General features: G+C 43.3%; 1 protein-coding gene across 5 annotated transcripts in view; it reads right to left on the bottom strand.

The window, feature by feature from the left end:
• Window positions 1-1,641: 1,641 nt before the first annotated feature.
• ARMH3 (armadillo like helical domain containing 3) overlaps window positions 1,642-26,507 on the bottom strand; it is a 172,505-nt gene continuing 147,639 nt past the window's right edge. For all 5 annotated transcript variants that reach the window (XM_024735064.1, XM_024735063.1, XM_024735060.1 and 2 more), the window contains 2 exons: window positions 5,461-5,577; window positions 1,642-3,250 (listed from right to left, as the gene is read on the bottom strand). In XM_024735064.1, coding sequence (XP_024590832.1) covers window positions 3,158-3,250; window positions 5,461-5,577 — 210 coding nt within the window. In that variant the 3' untranslated portion in view covers window positions 1,642-3,157. The remainder of the gene's footprint in view (window positions 3,251-5,460; window positions 5,578-26,507) is intronic.

Here is a 26,507-nt window from a genome sequence, read left to right on the forward strand (position 1 = left end):
AGTGTGGGCTGAGAAGTGCGGGGAGGAAGACGAGCTCTCTGGCAACACTACCCCCTAAACCTGAAGTCCCGGGTCTTGCGGGTGGAGGAGGGAACAGGGCCAGAAAGGCTCCGCTAGGAGGAATCCCCGCCCCCGATTCTCAGCACTCCTTCCCCTACTCTCAGCACTGGCCCGGGTACGTATGAGTTCCCTGTTCGGTCTCCCTGTCAGCCCCTATTTTCTCTGTTGTTCTCCACCCATGTATGAGTCTCTCTGGCCCCCACCAGTGCCCACCCTGCTTGAAGGGGGTTAGGGATGCAAAGGTCAACTCAGCCTCTAACGCAGGCTTATCTCAGGCCAGTGGACTACAATTTTCTCTTCTCTTGGAAGGACCCCTACCCTCACCCACTCCAGGACCCTGTCTCTGGGCCCTATTCACTCTCAAGGTGCCTTCTTCCCTGATCTAATGACCCCCGCTGGCCAACTGGGAAGAAAAAGAAAAGAAAGAGTGAACCAGGTCAGTTTCTCAAGACTTTCTTGTTCTTTTGTTCCTTTTTTTTTTCTTTCAACTTTCCTGCCCTGCTCTTTTCTGTCACCTGCCCTATTCTAGATTCCTTCTGTTTTCCAGAAGATCTGGGAAATGACTGAGGGGTTTGGGGATGCAGGCAAGAGTGGGGGAGAAATGCCCTTGTTACGAGGCCCCGTTCCCTTAGACTAGCTCTTTTTTTCTGAAGCTAGCGGCTAGCACAAAGCTCGCCTACCTCCAGCTCCCAGGAATGGCTACTGAACAACTAAGCCTACTAGTCTGACCTCCCCCACGATCCTTCCTGGGCTCCTAGCTCCCCAACCACCATGAGGATTAGTGGCAGGGGCAATGTCTGATGTGTTTTGATGGTATGGTGGCGGTGTCCCAGGTAATCCTGCCTGCCCAATGGCTCCTCTGGAGGAGTGGCCTGCTGAGACGGAAAGCTTCAGCTAAAGTGACCCCAGCACATTTAATCTCTTCAACTGGATTAATTTACAAGCACTTGATTCAATTAACCCAGCAGGAATTGTGGTGAGAGTTCAGGCATGAGAAGGGGATGAGCAGCCGAAGGAAGGATTATCTTTGGGAGCAATGCCCTACTCCTGGCTTTTCCCTGACTCCGGAGGGTCCTCCACAGACCTGGTATAGACATCGGGGCATGGACAGGGCATAGTCGGCTCCTTTTGGGGTTAAATTCTAAGAAAGGATGGGATTCCTATTTGGAGTTCTTAGAATAGGTGTATGTAAATAGGCCAAGAGATGGGCTTTTAAAATGGAAGGCAAGGAGTGCTTTGCTTATTGCCTCATGCCCTGGACCTGCCCTTATTCACTTCATATGAAAGGCTGGCAGGAATCTAGAAGCAGCCCAAATAGGCTGGCGGGCCTCCTTAACACCAAGTTTTGAGGTAAAGGGATTTTCTTCTTCCTTCCTTCCTTCCACCCAAAAGGCAAGGGAGGCTACAACTTCTGAACTGAACTGGCTTCCACTAGGACCAGGAGACTGAGAAACAGAGCATATAAGGGGTTCCCTAACCAGATGAGACCAGCATCTCCGAGATAACCTTAACTCTGTCATTGAGAAAGGGGTTCTGGGTAACAGAGATTAAGGGGAAATAGAAAAGACACTAAAAAGACTGTCCCATACAAATCAATTTTTAATAACTTCAACTTGCCACCAGCTTCCAGCTCCTGCTCCTCTGGGGTTTATCTGTGGAAAAACTGTGGAAAACACTAAATGCCCCAGGCTGGACTAACCGTCTAGTGATCAGAGATGACCCTGCCCTTGATACCTTAAGAATCTACAACTATACATGGCAGCACGATGGTGGATTCTCTGGAATTTGCTCAATGTTGGAGTCGGAACTCTGGTTCCCAGGGAGGGCGAGTACCCCAAAAAGATTTGAAGCCAAGTGGAATAGCAGCCGGGGAGGTCCCAGACCTGCTCTCACGGCTGGATTCTGATACTTACTCCCAGATTCTTCCTGTGCTGCTTGCCCCCTACCATCCTGAGGGCTTTAGAAAGTGCTTTAGAAAGGGAGGATCTCAGAGCAGCAGCTACTTCAAAGGCAGCTGTGGGGCAGGAAAGCCTACAGTAGTAGTCCCAAGGAGGCCGTCCAGAGAAGGGACCATAGGCCAACTTCCCAAAGGTCGGCCTCTCCATGATGCTCACCTGGCCTGTTTCAGAGCCTGGCCCCAGCAAGTTCTCTCCCTTCCAGGCACCAGACCACAGCAGGAACAGATTCCTCCCCAGAGGAAATTCTCACGCAGGCTGGATGTAAACAACAGCCGGGTGAGGGGGAGGAACACGTGGAGGGGAGCTCAGCAGACACAAGAAAGGCTCCCAGAGAAGGGGGTAGCTAAGGAGGTGGGGAAGCTGCTGGAAAGGGAACCAGCAAAGTAGGCACCTGAGGGCTCCAGAAAACCTGTCCATGTTTATTTCACACACACACCCTAAAGACAATTTAAACCAGATTGAAAATGAAAAGCTAAGGTGGTGACCCTGTAGTGCTGACGAGTCAATGGGCTGGAAGGCAGGGCAACGCAAACAGGTACTCCCGTTGCCAAGAATCAAATCCACAAAGTGGTGGTCAGACAGCAGAGGAGTCAGCTCTGGATTCAGAAAATAGAAAAAACGTATCCCATTCCTACCCCACCCTAAGCCTGAGCTAAGGGTCAAGTGCAGGTGGGGGCTGGGGACACAGATTTCTGGGCACAAAGGAAGCAGAACTGGCTCCCCCTACATCTGAGAGTTAGTCTGTTTTCAGAAGCCTAGGAGAACCACTGACCCCCCAGGTGTTGGCATCACCCTAAGGCTTACCCAACAGCTCCTAAAAATTAGTCAGTAGCCACAACTTGTAATCTCAATTGGAAATATGAGGGGTTGTTCAGAGAGCCCACCCTGGAAGTCTCCACATTTCTGAAGGTGTCTCCCTGTGCCCACCCATCCTCTCCCCAAATAAGATCATCCTTGGCTTGCCCATCCTGGCCCCTGCTGTCCGAGCTCCACTGAAGTGCGGCCTTCACCGAGAGACCTCGGTATCTGTGTTTTTCTCCAGCTTTGGGAACAGGCCCTCTACCCTCGCCCCCGCCTCCAGCCCAGGAAGCCTCATGGGTAAGGGGCAGTCAGTGGCTGCCCAGGTATGCATGGCAGCCTCAGGAGATAGTGGAGAATTCCTTGAGCAGGACTTCCTGGCTGAGTGTGTGGAAGGCCAGGTTCCTCCGGACGTTGGTGCTAATGGATCGAACCTGGGAAAAGGTGAGGGAAGGTGGGGGGGGGAGGAGCACAGGCAGAGAGAAAACAGGAGAGAGTCCGTTACAAACAGCAGAGGGCAGTGCCTGAAGCACAAGGCCAAGATGCAGTGCTAGAAGTTTCTCTCTTAGGAAATGAACCCTTAACATCTATCATCCCTGCAGGTAAATGAGCAAACAATTCCATGATAGTCAGAAGAAAAGAGAGGTTGAGAGACAGGGATCCTAGTGGATGTGAGCAGAGCGTCTGAGCACCTGATGAGGTAGAAACAAGCACAGACAGGGAAGGAGGGCTGAGGTCAGGCCTTTGTCCTTGCCTCGGCCAGGCCGAAGGGGCCCTGATCTGGTCAGTGGTCTAATGGAGGAGGAGAAACTGAGGCCAGAGGACTCATGCTCTGGAGCTACCTCTCTTTGGATGTGTTTTGAGTCTCCTCAATCTCCTTCTGTATTTATCTACTTTTCTGGGTTGGAAAGAACGGTTAGAGATGCAGCCCTTGTCTGTCATTGGATGGCAGGAGTATGATCCAAGGAGGCCAATAGCCAGGATCAGGTCATACAGCCAGTGAGTCCCAGTTGTGAAAGTAGGACCCAGGTTTCTCAACTCCTAGTCCAGCACTCTCCATACCACAAAGATGCCTCCCCACTTGAGAGGAAAGTCTAGTTGTATCCTTGCTATGTCCCCACTGCTCATGCTTTCTACCCACAGACCAAGAACCTTGCAGGAAGTTCCGCCTGTGTCAGCAGGAGAAAAGACCTGTGGGAAAGGGGTCAGAAGGCCAAACTCCCTGCGCTGAGTGGGTTCTAAGAGGAATCCAGCAGACTCTGGAAGGAAATTCATTCATGGGAAATAGAAGTGAACATCGAATGAGAGACAAAGCAGGGGAGGAAGGAGAAAAGGAATGTGTATCTGTCTTAGGCTCCAAAGCCCAGGGAGCTTTTCTTCAATTTCTGTTTTGCTATGGGAAACTTAATGAAGTCATCAGGCAGGAAGCAGAGGAAAGGGCAGCATGGCAAACAGCAGGCAGCTCAAGCTCATTAGCTCCAAACCTAACCAGACCCTCTTTGCTTCCCTGTGTCAGAGGTACAGATATGAGGAGAAATGAGTAAGGCACAGGCTAGTGCCCAAAAGCCTCAAGAGAGCTGCTTGAACTCTCTCCTCCACAATCCTCTTCATCTCCCAATAACTTGCTGAACACCCCATAAAAATACTGTACTCTGCTATCTTCTTATTACACTAGTGGCTTCCCTTTCCCAACTAACTCAGTCCAGAGTATATCTGCCTCACCTTGGGGAAACCCAATAATCCCAGGAATGCCATGTCAGGGTCAGAGTTGGGCTGGGTTTAGCACAAGACAGGTGATCTAAAATCTAGCACCTTCATCATGGACTGGGCATGGGTAAGTAAAAGCTGGGCTGATGCAAGTTCTGCCCCAGAAGTGGGAGGTCTGAGGACATGGCAAGTCGGTACACAGGCCTGTGTGCCCTGGTCTCAGCCCCCAGCCAGGATGATCATGCACAACCAGGCAGGTGGAGTGGCAGGAATACAGGGAGACTGGGCTTTTCCTGAGAGCATCTTCTGAGCACAGGACAGGACAGGGACCACCAACAGGGTAAGTCCAGTTCTGTGGAAATGCTGACTGGGAGGTAGAGTAGGAGGCAGAGCAGATGCTCACTGGCTGCAGGTGGCCACGGGAGGGGGCTGCAGAAAGCTGAGTGACTGGAAAGTGGGAATGGGGGCAGGGAGTGAAGACTGGAGAACTAGACTGGAAGGGCACTCAGACCAGGACCCAGTTAGGAACTTAGGAAGAAGTGATTACATAAGGAGGAGAAGAATCAATTACTCTCATTAGTTACTCTGAGGACAGGATAAGGAGTAATGAGCCAGAGCTGCCACTGGGAACACACGTCAAACTCCAGGCCCAGCTGGAGCTGTGCAAGGGCTGTCACCATGGCTGCAGAGGAGAGGTGGGCACTGCTGCCTCAGGCCTCTCACCCTTCCCAGCCTGGCACCAGCACTCTGGGGAATATCTTCAGCTCTCACTGCCTGGTCCTTCCTGGACTGCTTTGGGAGATAAGTTGCAAACACAATCCAAGCAGGCCTCTCCAGTCTTATTTCATCAGCCTTTGCCCACCTGCACAGTAGGACCCAGTGGCTGGGAAAGGGCCCTTAAGAGACACAGGCAGAGGTGGAGGCGGGGCACACTCACCAGCTCTTTGAAGAAGGCGGCTTCCTTGTGCTGCTCGGAGTAGCGCTCATACTGGTCCAGGCCATCTTGCAGCTTTAGTGTGAGCGTGTCATAGTTGGCTCGCACTACCTCTAGCACCTGGGGAAGTCAAGGGCCAGGTGGGGCTTAGTCCACATGAATCCTAGGTCATTTGGCCCCCACGCCCCTCCTGCTGCCCTACTGCGTTGCATTCAGTCTGAGACAACACCCCCAAGAGACCTTGCTCACTACTTATTACCCTGAAAAAAGCCTGGCCACGGGGAGTGATTCCTCAGGTTTCTGGGGCCATGTTTTTGTTTTTGTTTTAATTTTTATTGAAATATAGTTGATTTACAATGGTGTGTGTTTCAGGTGTACAGCAAAGTGATTCAGTTATACATATATATAAAAATATATAGGGGGGGCTTCCCTGGTGGCGCAGTGGTTGAGAGTCCGCCTGCCGATGCAGGGGACACGGGTTCGAAGCCCATGCGCCCTAGAACCTGTGCTCCTCAACAAGAGAAGCCACGGCAATGAGAAGCCCGTGCACTGCAGCAAAGAGTAGCCCCCGCTCACCACCGCTAGAGAAAGCCCACGTGCAGCAATGAAGACCCAATGCAGCCAAAACAAAAAAAAAAAAGCAATGCAAAGATGTTCTCCAATTAAAGACATTGGTGGGTCACAGTCTGGGTCTAGTTGTGCCTAGGCCCTGCAAAAGAATCTCAACCAACAGCTATTAATTTTCAAAATAACGTAAAGAGAATGGCTCTAGAGCCAGCCTGCCTGGACTCACCCTAGCTCTACCACATACTAGCAGCAGGGTGGAGCTGGGTGAGCCCATTTCCTCATCTGTAAAACGGGGATAATAATAACGTTCATCATATAGAAGATTAAATAAGGTAATATATATAAAGCGCCAAGTATACTGCTTGACACACAAGCAGTATGTAATAACCATAGCTGTTATTATTATTATTTTACACTGGGTTGAGAATCATTTCATAAGTTTATTTTATTTTTAAATTTATTTATTATTTGTTTATTTTTGGCTGTATTGGGTCTTTGTTGCTGCATGCAGGCTTTCTCTAGTTGCGGCGAGCGGGGGTTACTCTTTGTCGTGGTGCACGGGCTTTTCATTGCAGTGGCTTCTCTTGTTGTGGAGCATGGGCTCTAGGCATGTGAACTTCAGTAGTTGTGGTGCACAGGCTCAGGAGTTGTGGCTCATGGGCTCTAAAGCACAGGCTCAGGAGTTGTGGCGCATGGGCTTAGCTGCTTTGTAGCATGTGTGATCTTCCCGGACCAGGGCTTGAACCCGTGTCCCCTGCATTGGCAGGCGGATTCTTAACCACTGCGCCATCAGGGAAGCCGTGTTATCATTATTATTCTTTCATTTTAAATGACTCCATGAATAACTCCTTTTTAGGACCTGAAATTCCAACCCCTGCCATAAATGAGCAACCTTTCCCTTCTCTCACTTTCTGGAAGAGATCTGTCTTCTACAGGCTTCCCAATGAGGGGTTTCTGGTGGAGGAAAGAACACCCTGCTTTAGGGTTTGTGCTTTAGCAGGTACAGGCAGGCTGAGTGGCAGGCTCTCTCCTGAAGAAACAAACATGCTATTACTACTGATTGCCTCACTGAAATTGCATCATAGCTAGATTCTCAGCACCCTGAAGGAAGGCACCCAGTTTTACATTACAGATTTTCCACAATGCCTAACACAGTCCTAAGGAACAGTACACATTCAACATGCTTGTGGACTAATTTATTAACACTCAGGCCCAACCAAAAAGGAAAGGAATCTCTCATCAAGGTTGCACAATAGGGGAGTTCCCTGGTGGTCTAGTAGTTAGGATTCGGCTTTCACTGCTGTGGCCTGGGTTCAGTCCCTGGTCCGGGAACTGAGATCCCGCAAGCTGCACATGGCCTGGGGTGGGGGTGGGGGGGGTGGGAAAGTCTCATGATAAGATTAGAATTAGACAGTACACCCAGCCAGTGCACGGTTCTCAGCACTCTTTTTTTTTTGGCGGTACGCGGGCCTCTCACTGTTGGCCTCTCCTGTTGCGGAGCACAGGCTCCGGACGTGCAGGCTCAGTGGCCATGGCTCACAGGCCTAGCCACTTCGTGGCATGTGGGATCTTCCTGGACTGGGGCACGAACCCGTGTCCCCTGCATCGGCAGGCGGACTCTCAACCACTGTGCCACCAGGGAAGCCCTCTCAGCACTCTTATAGGCTTCTAAAGCCCAAGTCCTGTCTTTAAGAAGCTAACAAGCAAATGGGGAATCAAGATAAACCACCATGTAAGGGCATACCCACATATATAAGCATATAAACAGTTGGGCCAGTAGAACTAAGTGTGGTTTGCAGTCCGCTGCATAACTGACCAGTGAATGGGCAGCCTGGTTGAAACAGTATCACATCTCTTAAGACAGGGAAAATTAAGGAATCCAAAGTCTCTTCTCTTTTGCCTACCACCTAATCCTATTCAGCTAATTCAGATTGCAAAATTCTCTCCAGGTGGACATAGCCTAAAAGAGTCATGATGACCAAGAAGACAGTTAATTATCAGGACAAAATATCAGCCATCCAAGAGCTTCAGTTTCAATTCTTGCTCTTTTAAGAGAGTTGAGGGATGAATCTTTGTAAAGGATCAATGTAAGGCTGGGACTCTGGCCCAAGAATAGAAGGAAAAAATGCGGAAAGGGAAGAGAGATGTTTTAGTGGATTATCTTTAAAAATATATTAAAATGCTCACTATAAAATATTGTTTCCAAAATCCACTCAAGACTCTCCTCTGGGACTTCCCTGGTGGCACAGCAGTTAAAAATCCACCTGCCAATACAGGGGACATGGGGTGGAGCCCTGGTCTGGGAAGATGCCACATGCCGTGGAGCAGCTAAGCCTGTGTACCACAACTACTGAGCCAGCGTGCCTAGAGCCCATGCTCCACAACAAAGAGAAACCACCGTAATGAGAAGCCCGCACACCGCAACGAAGAGTAGCCCTGGCTCGCTGCAAATAGAGAAAGCCCGCGCACAGCAACAAAGACCCAACACACCCAAAAATAAATAAATTTATTTTAAAAAAAAAAACCTCTCCTCCAGTAACTGAAAAAAGAGGAAGGAAGGAAGAAAGAGAATGAAGTAAAATGGACAATGCATATGAACAGTTAATTCAAGGGAAGTTTCTCTGAAAAGTATATGAATTTTTAAAAATTTAGTTGGGTAACTCAGGGTATACTGTATATTTTAAAGCAGTTCAGGACTTCCACTTCCATTCATGATGGAGTAACTGAAAACTAGGAAAGAAATACCTCTTTTCATACATTGTATAAAAGGCAGTTCAGGACAGGAATCCTGAGAGAAAGAAAATATAAGGTGAGCATGAAAATCTAAAGGAGACACACTAGAGCTTGGAGACACAGAGGTGGCTAGCACTTGTGAGGCAGGTTACCAGAAAGAAAAGAGTTAGGCAAAGAACAGAGCTTCAGAAATTTATGTAGGGTTCCCACTGAATCTGCTGCTGAATAAGAATCGCACGTATAAGGTAAAATTCAACCAGTTCGAACAAAAAAATGACTAAGGATCTGTAAGCTGAACAATTCCCAGAGCTCACACAGGACTGGGAGGTGTATGAATTTTGACTAAGCAGAATGAAAAGTACCTCTTGAGTACGTATGGCATTCAAAAGAAGCACCAGAACACTCACACCTTAATTATAGAACTAAACTAGCCCTAGAGTTAAAGGCCGCTATAAACCTACCTTAACAAAGATAAAAAGAAATATCATGGATGAAGGTGGTCAAAAGGTATAAACTTCCAATTATAAGATAAATTAGTACTGGGGATGTAATGTACTACATGCTGTATGGTATGGTTAACACTGCTGTATGGTATATTTGGAAATTATTGAGAGAGTAAATCCCAAGAGTTTTCATCACAAGGAACACCCCATTCCCCGCCGCCTTTGTACCTATAGGAGATGACCAATGTTACTAAAGTTACTGTGGTAAATTTAAACAGTAGTATATGTCAATTATATATCAAAGAACACCCCATTCCCCGCCACCTTTGTACCTACAGGAGATGACTAATGTTAACTAAAGATACTGTGGTAAATTTAAACAGTACTGTATGTCAATTATATCTCAATAACACTGGAAAAAAAGATCACCACATGAAAAAAAGGAGTTTCAAGAGAACATTGGTGTTCCACAAATAATTTGCTTACCTTCCTCAGTAAAGTCCAACATTATTTAATAAAGATAACAAAATCCAGCACTTAACTATATAACATTCACAATGCCGAGTATCCAATAAAAAATTATTAGACATGTCTGGGCTTCCCTGGTGGCTCAGTGGTTAAGAATCTGCCAGCCAATGCAGGGGACATGGGTTCGAGTCCTGGTCCGGGAAGATCCCACAGGCCCCAGAGCAACTAGGCCTGTGTGCCACAACTACTGAACCTGCGCTTTAGACCCCGTGTGCCACAACTACTGAGACCATGTGCCACAACTACTGAAGCCTATGCATCTAGAGCCCATGCTCTACAACAAGAGAAGCCACGGCAATGAGAAGCCCGTGCACCGCAACGAAGAGTAGCCCCCGCTTGCCACAACCAGAGAAAGCCTGCGCACAGCAACGAAGACCCAATGCATCCAAAAACAAAAAAAACAAAAAAATCAGACACGTCAAGAAGCAGGAAAATGTAACTCAAAACCAAGAGAAACATCAATGAATAGAAATAGACCCAGAAATGAAAGAGATGATGGAATTAGCAAGGACATTTAAAAAGCTATTATAATTATGTTCAAGTGTTTAAAGATAACCATGAACATAAGGAACAAAATGGAAGGTATAAGGCACATCACAATAAAACTGCTGAAAATCAATGTTGAAGACAGAATATTAAAAGCAACTAGAAGAGGGATAAACACATTATGTACAGAGGAGCAAAGATAAAAATTCACAATTCTTGTCAATAACTATACAAGCCAGAAAACAATGGAATGATACAGTGCCAAAAGAAAAAAAACTGTTAGCCCAGAATTCTATATCCAGCAAAAATATTTTTCTGAAATGAGGGTGAAATAAAGACCTTATCAAACAAACAATCTAAGAGAATGTGTTGCCAACAGTCCTGCAACTAGAAGAGATGCTTAAAGAAGATCTTCTGGTAGAAGGACAATTATATTATCTGGATCTATAAATAGGAATAAAAAATACTGGAAATGGTAAATACACAGATAAGTGTAAAAAACTTTTACATAAGTTTGAAAACTAGGAAAAAAGATAATTGACTCTTTAACGCAAAAAATAATAACAATCTAATGTGAAATTCATAAGAAACCTAGAAGAAAAATGTCTGACAACAGTAGTACAAAGAACAAGAGGGGGACAAATGGAAACACACTATTGCAAGGTTATTATACATTACATTAAGTCCTGTAACATTTTGAAGGTACACTGTGGTAAGTTAAAGATGCGTATTGTAAAACCTAGAGCAACGACTAAAATAATAAAATTAAGAGGTACAGGGCTTCCCTGGTGGCACAGTGGTTGAGAGTCCACCTGCTGATGCAGGGGACATGAGTTCGTGACTATTCAATATAGTTTTGGAAGTTCTAGCCACAGAAATCAGAGAAGAAAAAGAAAAAAAAGAAATCCAAATCAGAAAAGAAAAAGTAAACTGTCACTGTTTTCAGATGACATGCTACTATACATAGAGAACCCTAAAGATGCTACCAGAAAACTACTAGAGCTAATCCATGAACTTGGTAAAGTAGCAGGATACAAAATTAACACACAGAAATATCTTGCATTCCTATACACTAATGATGAAAAATGTGAAAATTAAGGAAACACTCCCATTTACCACTGCAACAAAAAAATATCTAGCAATAAACCTACCTAAGGAGACAAAAGACCTGTATGCAGAAAATTATAAGACACTGATGAAAGAAATTAAAGATGATACAAACAGATGGAGAGATATACCATGTTCTTGGATTGGAAGAATCAACATTGTGAAAATGACTATACTACCCTAAGCAATCTACAGATTCAATGCAATCCCTAACTACCACTGGCATTTTTCACAGAACTAGAACAAACAGTTTCAAAATTTGTAAGGAAACACAAAAGACCCCAAAGAGCCAAAGCAATCTTAAGAAAGAAAAACGGAGCTGGAGGAATCAGGCTCCCAGACTTCGGACTATACTACAAAGCTACAGTAATCAAGACAGTATGGTACTGGCACAAAAACAGAGATATGGATCAATGGAACAGGATAGAAAGTCCAGAGATAACCCCACGCACATATGGTCACTTTATTTTTTATAAAGGAGGCAAGAATATACAAAGGAGAAAAGACAGTTTCTTCAATAAGTGGTGCTGAGAAAACTGGACAGCTACATGTAAAAGAATGAAATTAGACCACTCCCTAACACCATACACAAAAATTAACTCAAAATGGATTAAAGACCTAAATCTAAGGGCAGACACTATAAAACTCTTAGAGGAAAACATAGGCAGACACTCTATGACATAAATCGAAGCAAGATCCTTTTTGACCCACCTCCTAGAGAAATGGAAATAAAAACAAAAATAAACAAATGGGACCTAATGAAACTTCAAAGCTTTTGCACAGCAAAGGAAACCATAAACAAGATCAAAAGACAACCCTCAGAATGGGAGAAAATATTTGCAAATGAAGCAACTGACAAAGGATTAATCTCCAAAATTTATAAGCAGCACATGCAGCTCAATATCAAAAAAACAAACAATCCAATCCAAAGATGGGCAGAAGACCTAAATAGACATTTCTCCAAAGAAGATATACAGATTGCCAACAAACACATGAAAGGATGCGCAGCATCATTAATCATTAGAGAAATGCAAATCAAAACTACAATGAGGTATCACCTCACACCAGTCAGAAGGGCCATCATCAAAAAATCTACAAACAATAAATGCTGGAGAGGGTGTGGAGAAAAGGGAACCCTCTTGCACTGTTGGTGGGAATGTAAATTGATACAGCCACTATGGAGAACAGTATGGAGGTTCCTTAAAAAACTACAAATAGAACTACCATATGACCCAGCAATCCCACTACTGGGCATATACCCAGAGAAAACTGTAATTCAAAAACACACATGCACCCCAATATTCATTGCAGCAGTACTTACAATAGTCAGGACATGGAAGCAACCTAAATGCCCATGGACAGACGAATGGATAAAGAAGCTGTTGTACATATATACAAAGGAATGAAATTGGTCATTTGTAGAGATGTGGATGGGTCTAGAGACTGTCATACAGAGTGAAGTAAGTCAGAAAGAGAAAAACAAATATCGTATATTAACATATATATGTGGAATCTAGAAAAACGGTACAGATGAACTGCTTTGCAGGGCAGAAATTGAGACACAGATGTAGAGAACAAATGTATGGGCACCAAGGGGGGATACATACATTTGGTATGTATGTGGTGGTGGTGGTGTGATGAATTGGGAGATTGGGTTTGACATATATACACTAATATGTATAAAATGGATAACTAATGAGAACATGATGTATAAAAAATAAAATTAAATTAAAGAGAAAAAATAAATTCTTCCTACAAAGAAAATTCCAGGTCCAGATGCCTTAACTGGTGAATTCTATTAATCATTAAGCAAGAACTAACAGTGATTCTTCACAAACTCTTTTTAAAAATAGAGGAAAGGGGCTTCCCTGGTGGCACAGTGGTTGGGGGTCCGCCTGCCGATGTGGGGGACGCGGGTTCGTGCCCCAGTCCGGGTAGATCCCACGTGCCGCAGAGTGGCTGGGCCCGTGAGCCATGGCCGCTGAGCCTGTGCATCTGGAGCCTGTGCTCCGCAACAGGAGAAGCCGCAGCGGTGAGAGGCCCACGTATCGCAAAAAAATAAATAAATAAAATAAAAAATAAAAATAGAGGAAGGAATACTCCCTAACTTATTTTGTAAGGCAACATTACTCTAATACCAAAACCAAAGATACCACAAGAAAACTGTGAACTAATATCCCTCATAAATACTGACATAAAAATAATCAACAAAATATTAGCAACTCAAATTCTGAAATATATATTATAAATACTATATCATGTTCTTCCCCAGTGGCACAGTGGGTAAGAATCCACCTGCCAGTGCAGGGGACACAGGTTTAGCCCTGGTCTGGGAAGATCCCACATGCTGTGGAGCAACTAAGCCCGTGCGCCACAACTACTGAGACTGCACTCTAGAGCCTGTGAGCCACAACTACTGAGCCCACGTGCCACAACTACTGAAGCCCGCACACCTAGTACCTGGGCTCCGCAACAAGAGAAGCCAACACAATGAGAAGCCTGCACACCGCAACAAAGAGTAGTTCTCCCCCGCTCGCCGCAATTAGAGAAAGCCTGTTGCGCAGCAATGAAGACCCAACACAGCTCCCCCCCAAATTAAATAAATAAATAAATTAATTAATTAAAACAAAATAAAATACTATATCATGATCAAGAAGGGTTTTTCCCAGGAATATAAGGTTGGATTAATATATAAAAATCAGCCACCATATTAACAGAATAAAAGAGAAAATCCATATGATCATCTCAATATATACAGAAAAAACACTGGCAAAATTCAACATTCATCATAATAAAAGCTCTCAGCAAACTCTGGATAGAAGGGAACTTCCTCAACCTAATAAAGAAATCTATGAAAACCTATATCTAACACATTACTTAATGATGAAAGACCAAATGCTTTCTCCTGAAGATCTGTCAAGGATATTTACTCTGACCACTTCAATACTGTAGTGGGGGTCCTAGCCAGTGCGATAAGGAAAGAAAAAGAAATCAAAGCCATACAGACTTGAAAGAAAGAAGTAAAACTGAATTGACTTGTACACAATATGATTGTGAGCACAGAAAATTCTAAGGACTCTAAAAGAAAAAAACGAATCTATCAAAGTTGTGAGAAAAAGAGGTCAATTTAAAAATAATTCTAGGGCTTCCCTGGTGGCGCAGTGGTTGAGACTCTGCCTGCCGATGCAGGGGACACGGGTTCATCCCCCGGTCCGGGAAGATCCCACATGCCGCGGAGCGGCTGGTCCTGTGAGCTATGGCCACTGAGCCTGCATGTCCAGAGCCTGTGCTCCACAACGGGAGAGGCCACAACAGTGAGAGGCCCATGTACCACAAAAAAAAAAAATTCTATTTCTATATATTAGCAAAAAAGTTGGAAATCAAGGTTTAAAAAACCATTTAGGAAAGATATCCCATGCTCTAGGATTAGAATAATTAACACTATTAAAATGGCCATACTACCCAAAACAATCTACAGGTTTAATGCAACCCCTATCAAATTACCCATGACATTTTTCACAGAACTAGAACAAATAATCTTAAAATTTATATGGAACCATAAAAGATGCAGAATTTTCAAAGCAATCCTGAGGAAAAAGAACAAAGCAGGAGGCACAATCCTCCCAGACTTCAGACAATACTGCAAAGCTACAGTAATCAAAACAGCCTAGTATTGGCACAAAAACAGACCTATGGATCAATGGAACAGAATAGAAAGCCCAGAAATAAACCCACACACATATGATCAATTAATCTTCGACAAAGAAGGGAAGAATATACAATGGAGAAAAGATAGTCTCTTCAGCAAGTGGTGTTGGGAAAGCTGGACAGCCACATTTAAATCTATGAGTTTAGAACACACCCTCACACCATACACAAAGATAAACTCAAAATGGCTCAAAGTTTTAAATATAAGACATGACAACCATAAAACTCCTAGAAGAGAACACAGGCAAAACATTCTCTGACATAAATCATATCAATGTTTTCTTAAGTCAGTCTCCCAAGGCAATAGAAATAAAAGCAAAAATAAACAAATGGGACCTAATCAAACTTATAAGCTTGTGCACAGCAAAGGAAACCATAAACAAAACAAAATGATAACCTACAGACTGGGAGAAAATATCTGCAAGCAATGTGACCAAGGGCTTAATATCCAACATATACAAACAGCTCATACAACTCAATAACAAGAATACAAACAACTCAATCAAAAAATGGGCAGAAGACCTAAACAGACATTTCTCCAAGGAAGACATACAGATGGCCAATAGGCACATGAAAAGATGCTCAACATAGCTAATTATTAGAGAAATGCAAATCAAAACTACAATGAGATACCACCTCACACCCGTCAGAATGGCCATCATTAAAAAGTTTACAGGGAGTTCCCTGCAAGTCCAGTAGTTAGGACTTGGTGCTCTCACTGCCAGGGGCCCGGGTTCAATCCCTGGTCTGCGAACTAAGCTCCCACAAGGAAAAATTAAAAGTTTACAAATAAGAAATGCTGGAGAGGGTGTGAAGAAAAGAGAACCTTCCTACACTGGTGGGAATGTAAACTGGTGCAGACACCATGGAGAGCAGTACGGAGGTTCCTCAGAAAACTAAAGTAGAGTTACCATATGATCCAGCAATTCCACTCCTGGGCATATAGCTGGACAAAACTATAATTTGAAAAGATACATGCATCCCAATGTTCACAGCAGCACTATTTACAGTAGCCAAGACATGGAAACAACCTAAATGTCCACTGATAGATAAGTAGATAAAGAAGATGTGGTACATATATATAATGGAATATTATCCAGCCATTAAAAAGAATGAAATAATGCCATTTGCAGCTACATGGATGGACCTAGAGATTATCATACTAAGCGAAGTAAATCAGAAAGAAAAAGACAAATACCATATGATATCACTTATATATGGAATCTAAAATATGACACAGATGAACTTATCTACAACACAGAAACAAACTCAAAGACATAGAAAACAGATTTGTGGTTGCTGGGGGCGGACGGTTGGATTGGGAGTTTGGGATTAGCAGATGCAAACTATTATATATAGAATGGATAAACAACAAGATCCTGTTGTATAGCATGGGGAACTATATTCAGTATCCTGTAATAAACCATAATGGAAAAGAATTAAAAATACCATTTAGGTAACATAAAAAATGAAATATTTATGGGGCTTCCCTGGTGGCGCAGTGGTTGAAAGTCCGCCTGCTGATGCAGGGGACACGGGTTCGTGCCCCGGTCGGGGAGGATCCCACATGCCGCGAAGCAGCTGGGCCCGTGAGCCATGGCCGCTGAGCCTGCGCGTCCGGAGCCTGCCCTCCGCAACGGGAGCGGCCACAACAGCGAGAGGCCCGCGTACCGCAAAAAAAAGAAAAAAAAAGAAAAAAAGAAATATTTATGGATAGATTGAACAAAACAGATGCAAAACAGCATGCTAAAAACTACAAAATATTGGTGAGAAAATTTTAAATATCTAAATAAACAGGTATATTATGATCATGGATTTGAATATAATATTGTTAAAGTGTCAATTCTCCCCCAAGTTGATCTATAGCGTTAATTCAATTCCAATCAAAATCTTAGCAGGCTTGGGACTTCCCTGATGGTCCAATGGTAAAGAATCCACCTTCCAATACAGGGGATGTGGGTTCCATCCCTGGTCAGGGAACTAAGATCCCACATGCCATGGGGCAACTAAGCCCGTGCGCCACAACTACTGAGCTCATGAGCCTCAACTAGAGAGCCCACGTGCTGCAAACTACAGAGCCCACACGCCCTGGAGCCTGTGTGCCACAACTAGAGAAGAGAAAACCCGCACGCCACAACTAGAGAGAAGCCCACACACCGCAGCGAAGAAGCCCACATGCTGAAATGTAAGATCCCGCATGCCGCAACTAAGACCCGATGCAGCCAAAAATAAATAATAAATATTAAATAAAAAGAATCTTAGCAGCGTTTTTTTGGTGTAGAAATGGACAAGCTAATTTTATACTTTGTATAGAAATGCAAAAGACCTCAAATATTCAAAACAACTTTTAAAAAGAGCAAAATCAGAGGACTTATATTACCTGATTTCAAGATTTACTACAGACCTATAATAAGACAGTGTAGGGCATAAATTTAGACATATATTAGACCAATGGAACAGAACTAATATTTCAGAAATAGACCCACATATATATGGTGAATTGATTTTTTTACAAATGTGCCAAGGTATTTCAATAGGGGAAAGAACAGTCTTTTCAACAAATGACAATGGAACAACAGGATATTGCAGGGCAGGGGGTGGGGGGGTGGGCGGGAAATGGATGAACATTTACCATTACCAAACATTTTACAAAAAATTAACTTGACATGGAGCATAGAACTAAATGTAAAAGACAGAACTATAAAATTTATGGAAGAAAATACAGGTGAAAAATTTCACAACTAGGAGTAAACAAAGATTTACTAAATAAAACACAATAGTAAAAAGTGTTAAAAAATTAATAAATTCATCTTTATGGTATTAAATTAAAGTTGGTCTTCATTAAAAGTTCTGGACTGTGAAAACACCATTAATAACTTGCAAACACAAGCAACTGACTAGGAGAAAATATTTGCAATACATATATATGACAAATGACTTGCATCCAGAATATATCAATACAAAAACTCATAAATATTATAATAATCAAATTTTAAAAACAGGCAAATGATCCGCTGCTCAACATCACACAAAATAAATTAACAGTAATTTAAAAAACTATGTATGCAGTATTACTAGAGCACTGCCTACCCACTAGAATGGCTAAAATTAAAAACACTCACAATTCCAAGTGTGGCAAAGATATGGAGTAGCTAGAACTCTTATTCATTGTTGGTGGGAATTAAAAATGGTACAACCACTTTTGAAAACAGTATGGCAGTTTCTTTTTTCTTTCTTTTTAAAAACATCTTTATTGAGAGATAATTTACATACCATAAAATTCAATCATTTTAAGTGTACAATTCAATGGTTTTACTATATTCACATAGGGATCACCATGATCTAAGTTTAGAACATTTTCATCAACTTCATAACCATTAGCAGTCATTTCCCAACTTACTCCCCAAACCCAGCTTTAGGTAACCACCAATCTATTTTCTGTCTCTATAGATTTGCTTATTCTGGACATTTTAAATAAATGGAATCACACAACATGTAGTCTTTTGTGACTGGCTTCCTTCATTTTGCATATGTTTTCAAGAATCATCCATGTTAGGGCTTCCCTGGTGGCGCAGTGGTTGAGAGTCCGCCTGCTGATGCAGGGGACACGGGTTCGTGGCCATGAAAAATATTCCATTGTATGTATGGATGTATCACATTTTGTTTACCCATTCAGTTGCTGGTTGCTTTGGTTGTTTCTAGTTTTCGGTTATCATGAATAATGCTATTATGAATATTATTTGTATACAAGTCTTTGGGTGGACATATATTTTCATTTCTCTTTGGTAAACAGCTAGAAGTGTCACGATATGGATGAATCTCAGACACAACAGAGTTCATGTGAAATTCTATAAAAGACAAATCTAGGGACTTCCCTGGTGGTCCACTGGGTAGGACTCCGTGCTCCCAGTGCAAGGCACCCGGGTTCGATCCCTGGTCGAGGAACTAGATCCTGCATGCATGCCACAACTAAGAAGTCCCCATGCTGCAACTAAGAAGTCTGTGTGCTGCAATGAAGATCCTATGTGCTGCAGCTAAGACCCAGTGCAGCCAAAATAAACAATAAATAAATTTTAAAAAGAAAAGACAAATCTAATCTATAGTGATAGAAATTACATCAGTGGTTGCCTAGGGCTCAGATTTGCAGATAAGACTAACTGTAAAGGAGAACTTTTATGAGTGATGGAAGTAAAATGTTCTGTATCTTTGTGATGCTAATGATTACACAAATATGTTTTATTATATGTTAATTACATCTCAATAAAGTTAAGTAAAAAGTCTAGTCCAGTAAATCATGACTAGGCAAAAAAAAAAAAAAGAAAGTAGGGCCATGGCAGTAAACTTATGTCTTTTTTGGTCTTACCATTCCATTTTTGGTTGGGGCAAGAATGATTCAGACTGAAATATCAGTATCTATAAGCCAGGAGTTCCTAGTATTTCCACAAGGCCAAAGATTCCCCTCATTGTGCTACTCCTCCCTACCTCTCCATCCCTGGCAATCCTCCCTGACAAATTAAAGGGACTCCAGGTAGCAATCAACAGTGTCTGAAATAATTTTCAGCTGGGCAGTAGCCACATGAGGTTTCTTTAAGTGGGTGTACTGTAGATGGATCTTTGACAAACTCAATCATTTGCCAAGCTCAGGAACTTATAGAGTCCTACCTTTACCAAGGACATCTAATGAAAGTTCCACTTTTGCCTTTTTTATGAAACTGAGGCAGGGGTGAAAGATATGAGACGATCATGGCTCTCCTTGTGGAAACTCACTCCAAATAAGGGTTATCAGCCAACCATTTACGGATTTATAATGAGGTATTTTTTCATTAGGGTACCTACAAACCTAAACCTTCTTAGGTTTATAAAAGGCTGGGGGATGCTGCTACAAGCACGCCAAATACATCAGCTGAGTGAGGTCTACAGGAGGGCACAGAAGCAAAGGTCTAAGCAAGAAATTAGTGATCCTGATTCTTATACTGTGAGGTCCTCAAGGGCATATATGATGTTTGCATTTTTATATCCCCTGGCTTGGCACAGAGCAGAAACCTCTGTCCTTCTGTACAGAAAAGAAATAATCTGGGGGATGTGAAGCTGGGGCACCCATTCCTTGTCTTGCTGCACGAACCAAGGACACCCAGAAGCAGAGAATTCTTAGACAAAAGCAGGTTCTGAGAACTTCCTTGGGAGGCAAGAATTGATTCTTTTTCAGAACACTTTAGCTCAAAGTGGCTGAAAAAAAGAAAACAAGCCAACAGTACAGGAGCTAGAACAAATAGTAACCTGGTAACAAACTCATAGGCCTCATTTGAGTGAGCATCCTTCCCCTCCACTAGGGGCTTACAGTGACTTTCTATCCAAGATAACATGAATATCTCTCCAGGGCACAATCATCCAATATAATTGTTTGGAAACAAGGATACAAAAGGTGGACACAAATCTCTTATGATAAAAAAGATGATGCCTTTTAAAAGATAACTGTTTCCTCTATACAGCCAACTTGTATATAATATGCAGAAGATTTTTTTCCCCTTTCTATTTTCCTCTCATATACTTCAGGACCAAACTCAATTTCAGAACCAATTTTTTAAATTAATTAATTAATTAGGCTGCTTTGGGTCTTCATTGCTGCGCACAGGCTTTCTCTAGTTGTGGCGAGCGGGGGCTACTCTTCGTTGCAGTGCACGGGCTTCTCATCGCGGTGGCTTCTCCTGTTGTGGAGCACGGGCTCGAGGCGTGCGGGCTTCAGTAGTTGTGGCACATGGGCTCAGTAGTCGTGGTTTGTGGGCTCTAGAGCGCAGGCTCAGTAGTTGAGCACACAGGCTTAGCTGCTCCACAGCATGAGGGATCTTCCTGGACCAGGGCTCGAACCCGTGTCTACTGCATTGGCAGGTGGATTCTTAATGACTGCGCCACCAGGGAAGTACCTTCAGAACCGATTTAAGTTGGCCAGTTCTCCAGTCCATCCATGTCTTTCAAAGCCTGCTACCAAAGGGCTCTTGACTGCCCTGAAATTTATTGATCTGACAGGCTGGCTCTGCCTTTCAGAAAGGCTGACCAGATAATGAAACTCATGGTGGGTGATTCGTGAAAGGCCATCAGTTGGTTAAAGGAGTGGCGACAATGACTTTCTTTAATTTCCCTGGGTAGTTGCCCCACCTCCCTGACTTGATTTGGTTGAAGCCCTAGAAACCCCCTTGTTTCCAGGGGTGAAGCTTGTGAAGCTTTTCTTTGCACTAATTACAGATCCAACATGCCCAGGTCTTCACCCTGCACAAGCAAGGCATGCAATCACACCAAGAGGCAGCCAAGATAATAGCGGTGGGGGAACATGATACACATGTTTACCAAATATTGCATCAGGCCTTCTCCCTCTCTATGGCTTATTGCAGGCTGGACACTCCACCCAGCTGAAACCAAGAGGCAGATCTCTGTCCTCCCTACTTGAGCTTTCTTTTCTTGGAAATATATCACATCTCAGGGAGGGAAACAGAAAACACCGTCTCTCTGACAATCTGATACGGGGTCTCTGCCTCACTGCCAGGCCTCACTTATCTATCCCTCCTTAAGAGACAAAATTCTTTAACAGAAATCCCATTTGTGGGCTATCCACAGTTTCCCTTCTAGCTGGGTGGGTCATTTTTAAGACTGTAACTTCTTTTTAAGCAGGGTCACTGTGAAAGGTCAAAGTGCTGTTATGGTACTTAGCAAAAACATTTCCAGTTAACACAGCTTATAACAGAGATAACAGTTTGCATAGTGACACTTCTGGCCTCCAGTGTTACTATCATAGTGGCAAACCATACTCTTCCAAGCACACCTTATAGAGTTTTGAGCTACCTCCTGGGAGAGAGGTTGCAATGGAAATAAAACAAAAGTACACGAACATCTATTTGGAAGGAAGGAGGTGGCTAAAAAAACAAACTAAAGGGACTTCCCCTGGTGGTTCAGTGGTAAAGAATCCGCCTTCCAATGCAGGGGACGTGGGTTCAATCCCTGGTCAGGGAACTAAGAGCACATATGCCACAGCACAACTAAGCCTGCATGCCACAATTACTGAGCCCACGTGCCTCAACTTGAGAGAGAAAACCCACACGCCACAACTAGAGAGAAGCCCACGCACCGCAAGGAAAGATCCTGCGTGCCGCAACTAAGACCCAACACAGCCAAATAAATAAATAAGCAAACTGAAGAGGGAAGTCCTACCTGTACATCTAGTAACTGGGATAAAGGGTCCTTCTTAGCTTAAACCAAGAAAGCAAGGGCTGCCGTCTCCTGTAACCTCTTGAAAAGCTGACTACTGGAGTTCCTATGAGCTCCAAAGCGACTCCTCTCATGCACTGCCAACGAAGCTTCACCGACAATGAAGCCTGACTGAGGAAGACCAGAACGTTTATGTGATGGGCATTTCAAAATTCATACTTAATTGAAGAAAATGCTGACAGTGCCAGACATGAATAATAAGCTGAGCTCTTCACCAGTGACCTCTGCATTCATCTAGCTTGGCTGTGGGACATTAATTTTATATCTTAATTTTCCCTTTATTTTTTTAAACAAAATGGAACTACCACTTTAAAAATAATTAAAATTCAGTGTGCTACTTTTTTTGGTTTTGACCCACATAAATATATTATCTTTAAAAGAAATAAGTACATAAGAACTTTTAAAAAATTCGTCATCTTCCTTTGGTGTGTGGAGAAGCTTTATTTCTCATACTGACTTTTCTGACATGCTTGTATGGAATAAAGAGACTTTTCCCTCATTTAGAAAGTTATCATACCGTGCCAGGAGCCTCTACTTAGGCATTTCTGCCTAACTGGCAGGCAAACTCTCCAGGTCCCTGTTCAGTACTTTTTTTCCTTAACTGAATGGGCCGTTCCCAAACCAGGACCTTTCCCCACCCCTTAGGAACGAGTCCTGTTATCCCCATTCTCTCTGCTTCTCCCTGCACCTTCCTATCCTGACTTGCCTCTTCCTTCAGGATACTTGACAAACTCCAGTTATCTCAGGTGCTTTGGCCAATGAAAAGCTCAGACTTTGGTGTCAGACTGACCTACATTTACACTATGGCTTTACCACTAACAGCTGTGTGAGCTTGAACAAATTACTTAAGTCTCTTTAGCATCGTCATCTATAAAATGACGATAACTGTACCTACCTCAAACAATTGATTAAAGAATTAATTACATAACCTAAGTAAAAGTGCCTAGCTCAGAAACTCCTAGTTGTTCCTTTCCTTTTATCTATTTGTGTCCTTTTTTAAATCCAAGATACTTTCTTCCCTATTCAGAGGAGCTAAAATCCAGCTTTCTCCCCTGTCTCTGGCAGTGCAGCTTACCTCTTGGTCCAAGTAAGAGAGTGGACATCCTAGCAGCACATAATCAGCTGACCTTCTTAAGTGGACCTTCTCAAGATGCCCTATGTAACATAAAGTTGATTTCCAAGGTTTATTAGCAGCTGGTAGGAAAATCTCTCTGCCTCTGACTTTGTGTCTTTCTGCTTTGGTGAATCCAGTGAACAAATAACTCGTATCAAACTTTTTCCTGCCAAATAGGTCAGCTGAAATGTCAGAATCTAAACAAAGACACCAAGAGAGGAAGGGTCAGACAGCCAATGCTTGTGTCACATGCTCGTACTCAGAGTTCCCACAGCAACCATCACTCAGTGTTATAGAGAGGCAGCGCAAAACTACAGGCTGTTGTACCAAAAAAAACACAATGCCAAGTACGGGAAACTGAGTTACGGCTATCGTGAGAGTCTTAAATCTCAGCTCACCAGCATGTGTCTCTGCCAAGGCTGCCCTGCATGGTGGCCAAGGCCCTGTTTTAAGATGAGAAAACATCACAGGGGCTCTCAGAATGGGCTGCTCAGAGGACTCGATTGCCCTGGGAGGCAATATAGGTGGCTCCATGGGGAAAGTGACCCACACTCACCTCCTGCTCAGAAAGCCCCACCTCACAGCTTTACAGCCCCCTTCTCCCAGTCTTCCTCAACAACCAGTGGTATGCTGGAGCTGACTTACACATGCTTGGCCTGTGAGAGATGACTGTTAAATTTTCAAGCACTATGAGAGCCACTTGGCTTCACACTGGTAGCCATGGTGGGAGCATTCACCCTCAGCACTACAAATCAGCCCCCTCCAACTGCTCACCCCGCTACCAGTTATTAAACATTTACTAGCACCCCAAGGGCGAAGAACTCTAAAGCTGAAGTACCAGGCTCCATTTTCCTCATAAGGCTTGAAGCTTTTAGGATATCTCCCCAAGATCTTTCTGTGCTTCCTCCTACATGTTCACAAGTAACGGGTGCCACCCAGACACCCTAACAACGTTTTGCCCCACAAACTAGGGCTCTCCTCTTATTAGCAGTATCTCACTGTTCTCTGGGAAAATAAAGTTAGGTTTCGTTAGGATCTTTAAACACTCAGCAGTTATTTATAGTGGCTATTATCTTAGGATCAGGAGAAAAGCAAAAAGGGTTAGAAAGATGACTAATAGATGAAAATAAATACTCAGCTTCCAGTGCAACTTTCACTCAATCAGATGTGAAGCATTTTTTGTTTCCCTAATTGACTTTAACCTACTCCTACAAATGAATGATTCTCTGTTTCATCATAATACTTTCAAAGATACCTCTTATAACATGACATTATACAGGGCCTCCTCTGAAACCAAAATCCAAAGCCTTAGTGAGAGTGGAGACTTGAAGAAATAATGGGAGGCATCTGGTGACACTGTCCTATAGTCCTGTGGCACATGGGGGTGCCAGCAGACCACCTTTGTGATCTTCCCGGAAAATCCCTAAATTTGTATGAAAAATTTTTAGCAAGCCCCTGGGCCACTTGGTTTAAAGGAATACCAGCTTCCAGATAGGTTTGCTCATGCTTAGAAACAGAAAGTAGAATGGTAGTTGCCAGGGGCAAGGTGGAGGGCAGGAAAAGGGGAGTTGTTCAATACACAGAGTTTCAGTTTTTTGTTTTCTTTTTAAATTAATTAATTAATTTATTTTTGGCTGTGTTGGGTCTTTGTTGCTGCATGCAGGCTTTCTCTAGTTGCGGTGAGTGGGGGCTACTCTTTGTTGCGGTGCATGGGCTTCTCATTGTGGTGGCTTCTCTTGTTGCGGAGCACAGGCTCTAGGCGTGCAGGCTTCAGTAGTGGTGGCATGTGGGCTCAGTAGTTGTGGCTCGCGAGTCTAGAACATAGGCTCAGGAGTTCTGGTGCATGGGCTTAGTTGCTCCATGGCATGTGGGATCTTCCCAGTCCAGGGCTCGAACCCATGATAAATTGCACAACAATGTATATATTAACACTACTGTAGTGTACACTTAAGAGTGGTTAAGATGATAAATTTTGTTATGTGTTTTTTACCAGGACAAAAAAAGAGAGAGATAGGTTTGCTCAGTAGGTCTAATCATATGCCTAGTAGCATTGAGGCTGGCTCATACTAGGCCTTTGAGATGAACGCTTGTGAACTGAATCAAAGGCAGTACAATTAGGACAGGGATGAGAGTCAGTGCACTAGGGTTTATGGAAGATGTGCTAACAATTTAAATGACTGAATCATATTTCTAAGGCATCCAGCCCCTGGGTGCCCTGGGACCCAAGGACAAGGCATAGAAACTCTGGGACTCTTCTCCACTCTTTCTGTCCTTTTCAGGTCCTGGCTTTGAGTACATTTTACAATCTGTGCCTCTCCATTTATCCAATTCTTACCTTTCTTCATTCAAGGCCCAACTCACTTCTTCTCTCTTCCACATGGCCTTTCCTGACCACCACAACCTGCAGAGATCTTTCTCCAACAGGAACACACAGATCCTATTGCTAGTACTGGTCGGCTATTGATAATAAATTGCCTTAAGCCATCTTTTGCACTTACTCCATCCTTTGAGAACAAAGGCCCTTTATCATACCTCTGTATCCCTCAAATGCCTGGCTCAATCTAAAGCACAAAGCACTAAATGCTAAAATACTGATAGCTGAATGAAGGCCGAAGAAAGTAAAAGTGGGCCATTTACTTGTTTTCCAATGGGATATTTCAATGGCACAAAATTGGTCATAAGTATGACTGAAAGCTTAAGGAATCAGGTGCTCAGGGAAGGTTTTGACTTGAATCCTAAATTGCCACTATGTACTCTAGATATTCAGGGCTCTAGAGAATCTTCTGTAAAGTTCTGCTATGAATCCCTCTTTTGCCTATAAGGAAGTTAGAGCTGATATAAATCAATGTCATAGCATTTGCAAACCAAAACAAATAGTGAATAGTCTAAAAGGTGCTTAAGATCTTCAATGGGCATTTTCAAAGGTCTGATGGCTTTGGGGGCAAGGAAAGTATGAGGTACTATTCAAGGCACCTAAGCCAGTGATTCTTTAAAAAGAAATGTGTTGAAGGGGTCAAAGCCTGACTGAGACTTTTAAGAAAGATGGACCCTCTTCAAGAAAAAAAAAAAAAAGAAATATGCATAATTTTACACAATTTCAGTGCGCA

The sequence above is a fragment of the Neophocaena asiaeorientalis genome, unplaced genomic scaffold, assembly GCF_003031525.2.
Source record: "Neophocaena asiaeorientalis asiaeorientalis breed wild unplaced genomic scaffold, Neophocaena_asiaeorientalis_V1.1 scaffold240, whole genome shotgun sequence".
Taxonomy (NCBI): Eukaryota; Metazoa; Chordata; class Mammalia; order Artiodactyla; family Phocoenidae; genus Neophocaena; species Neophocaena asiaeorientalis.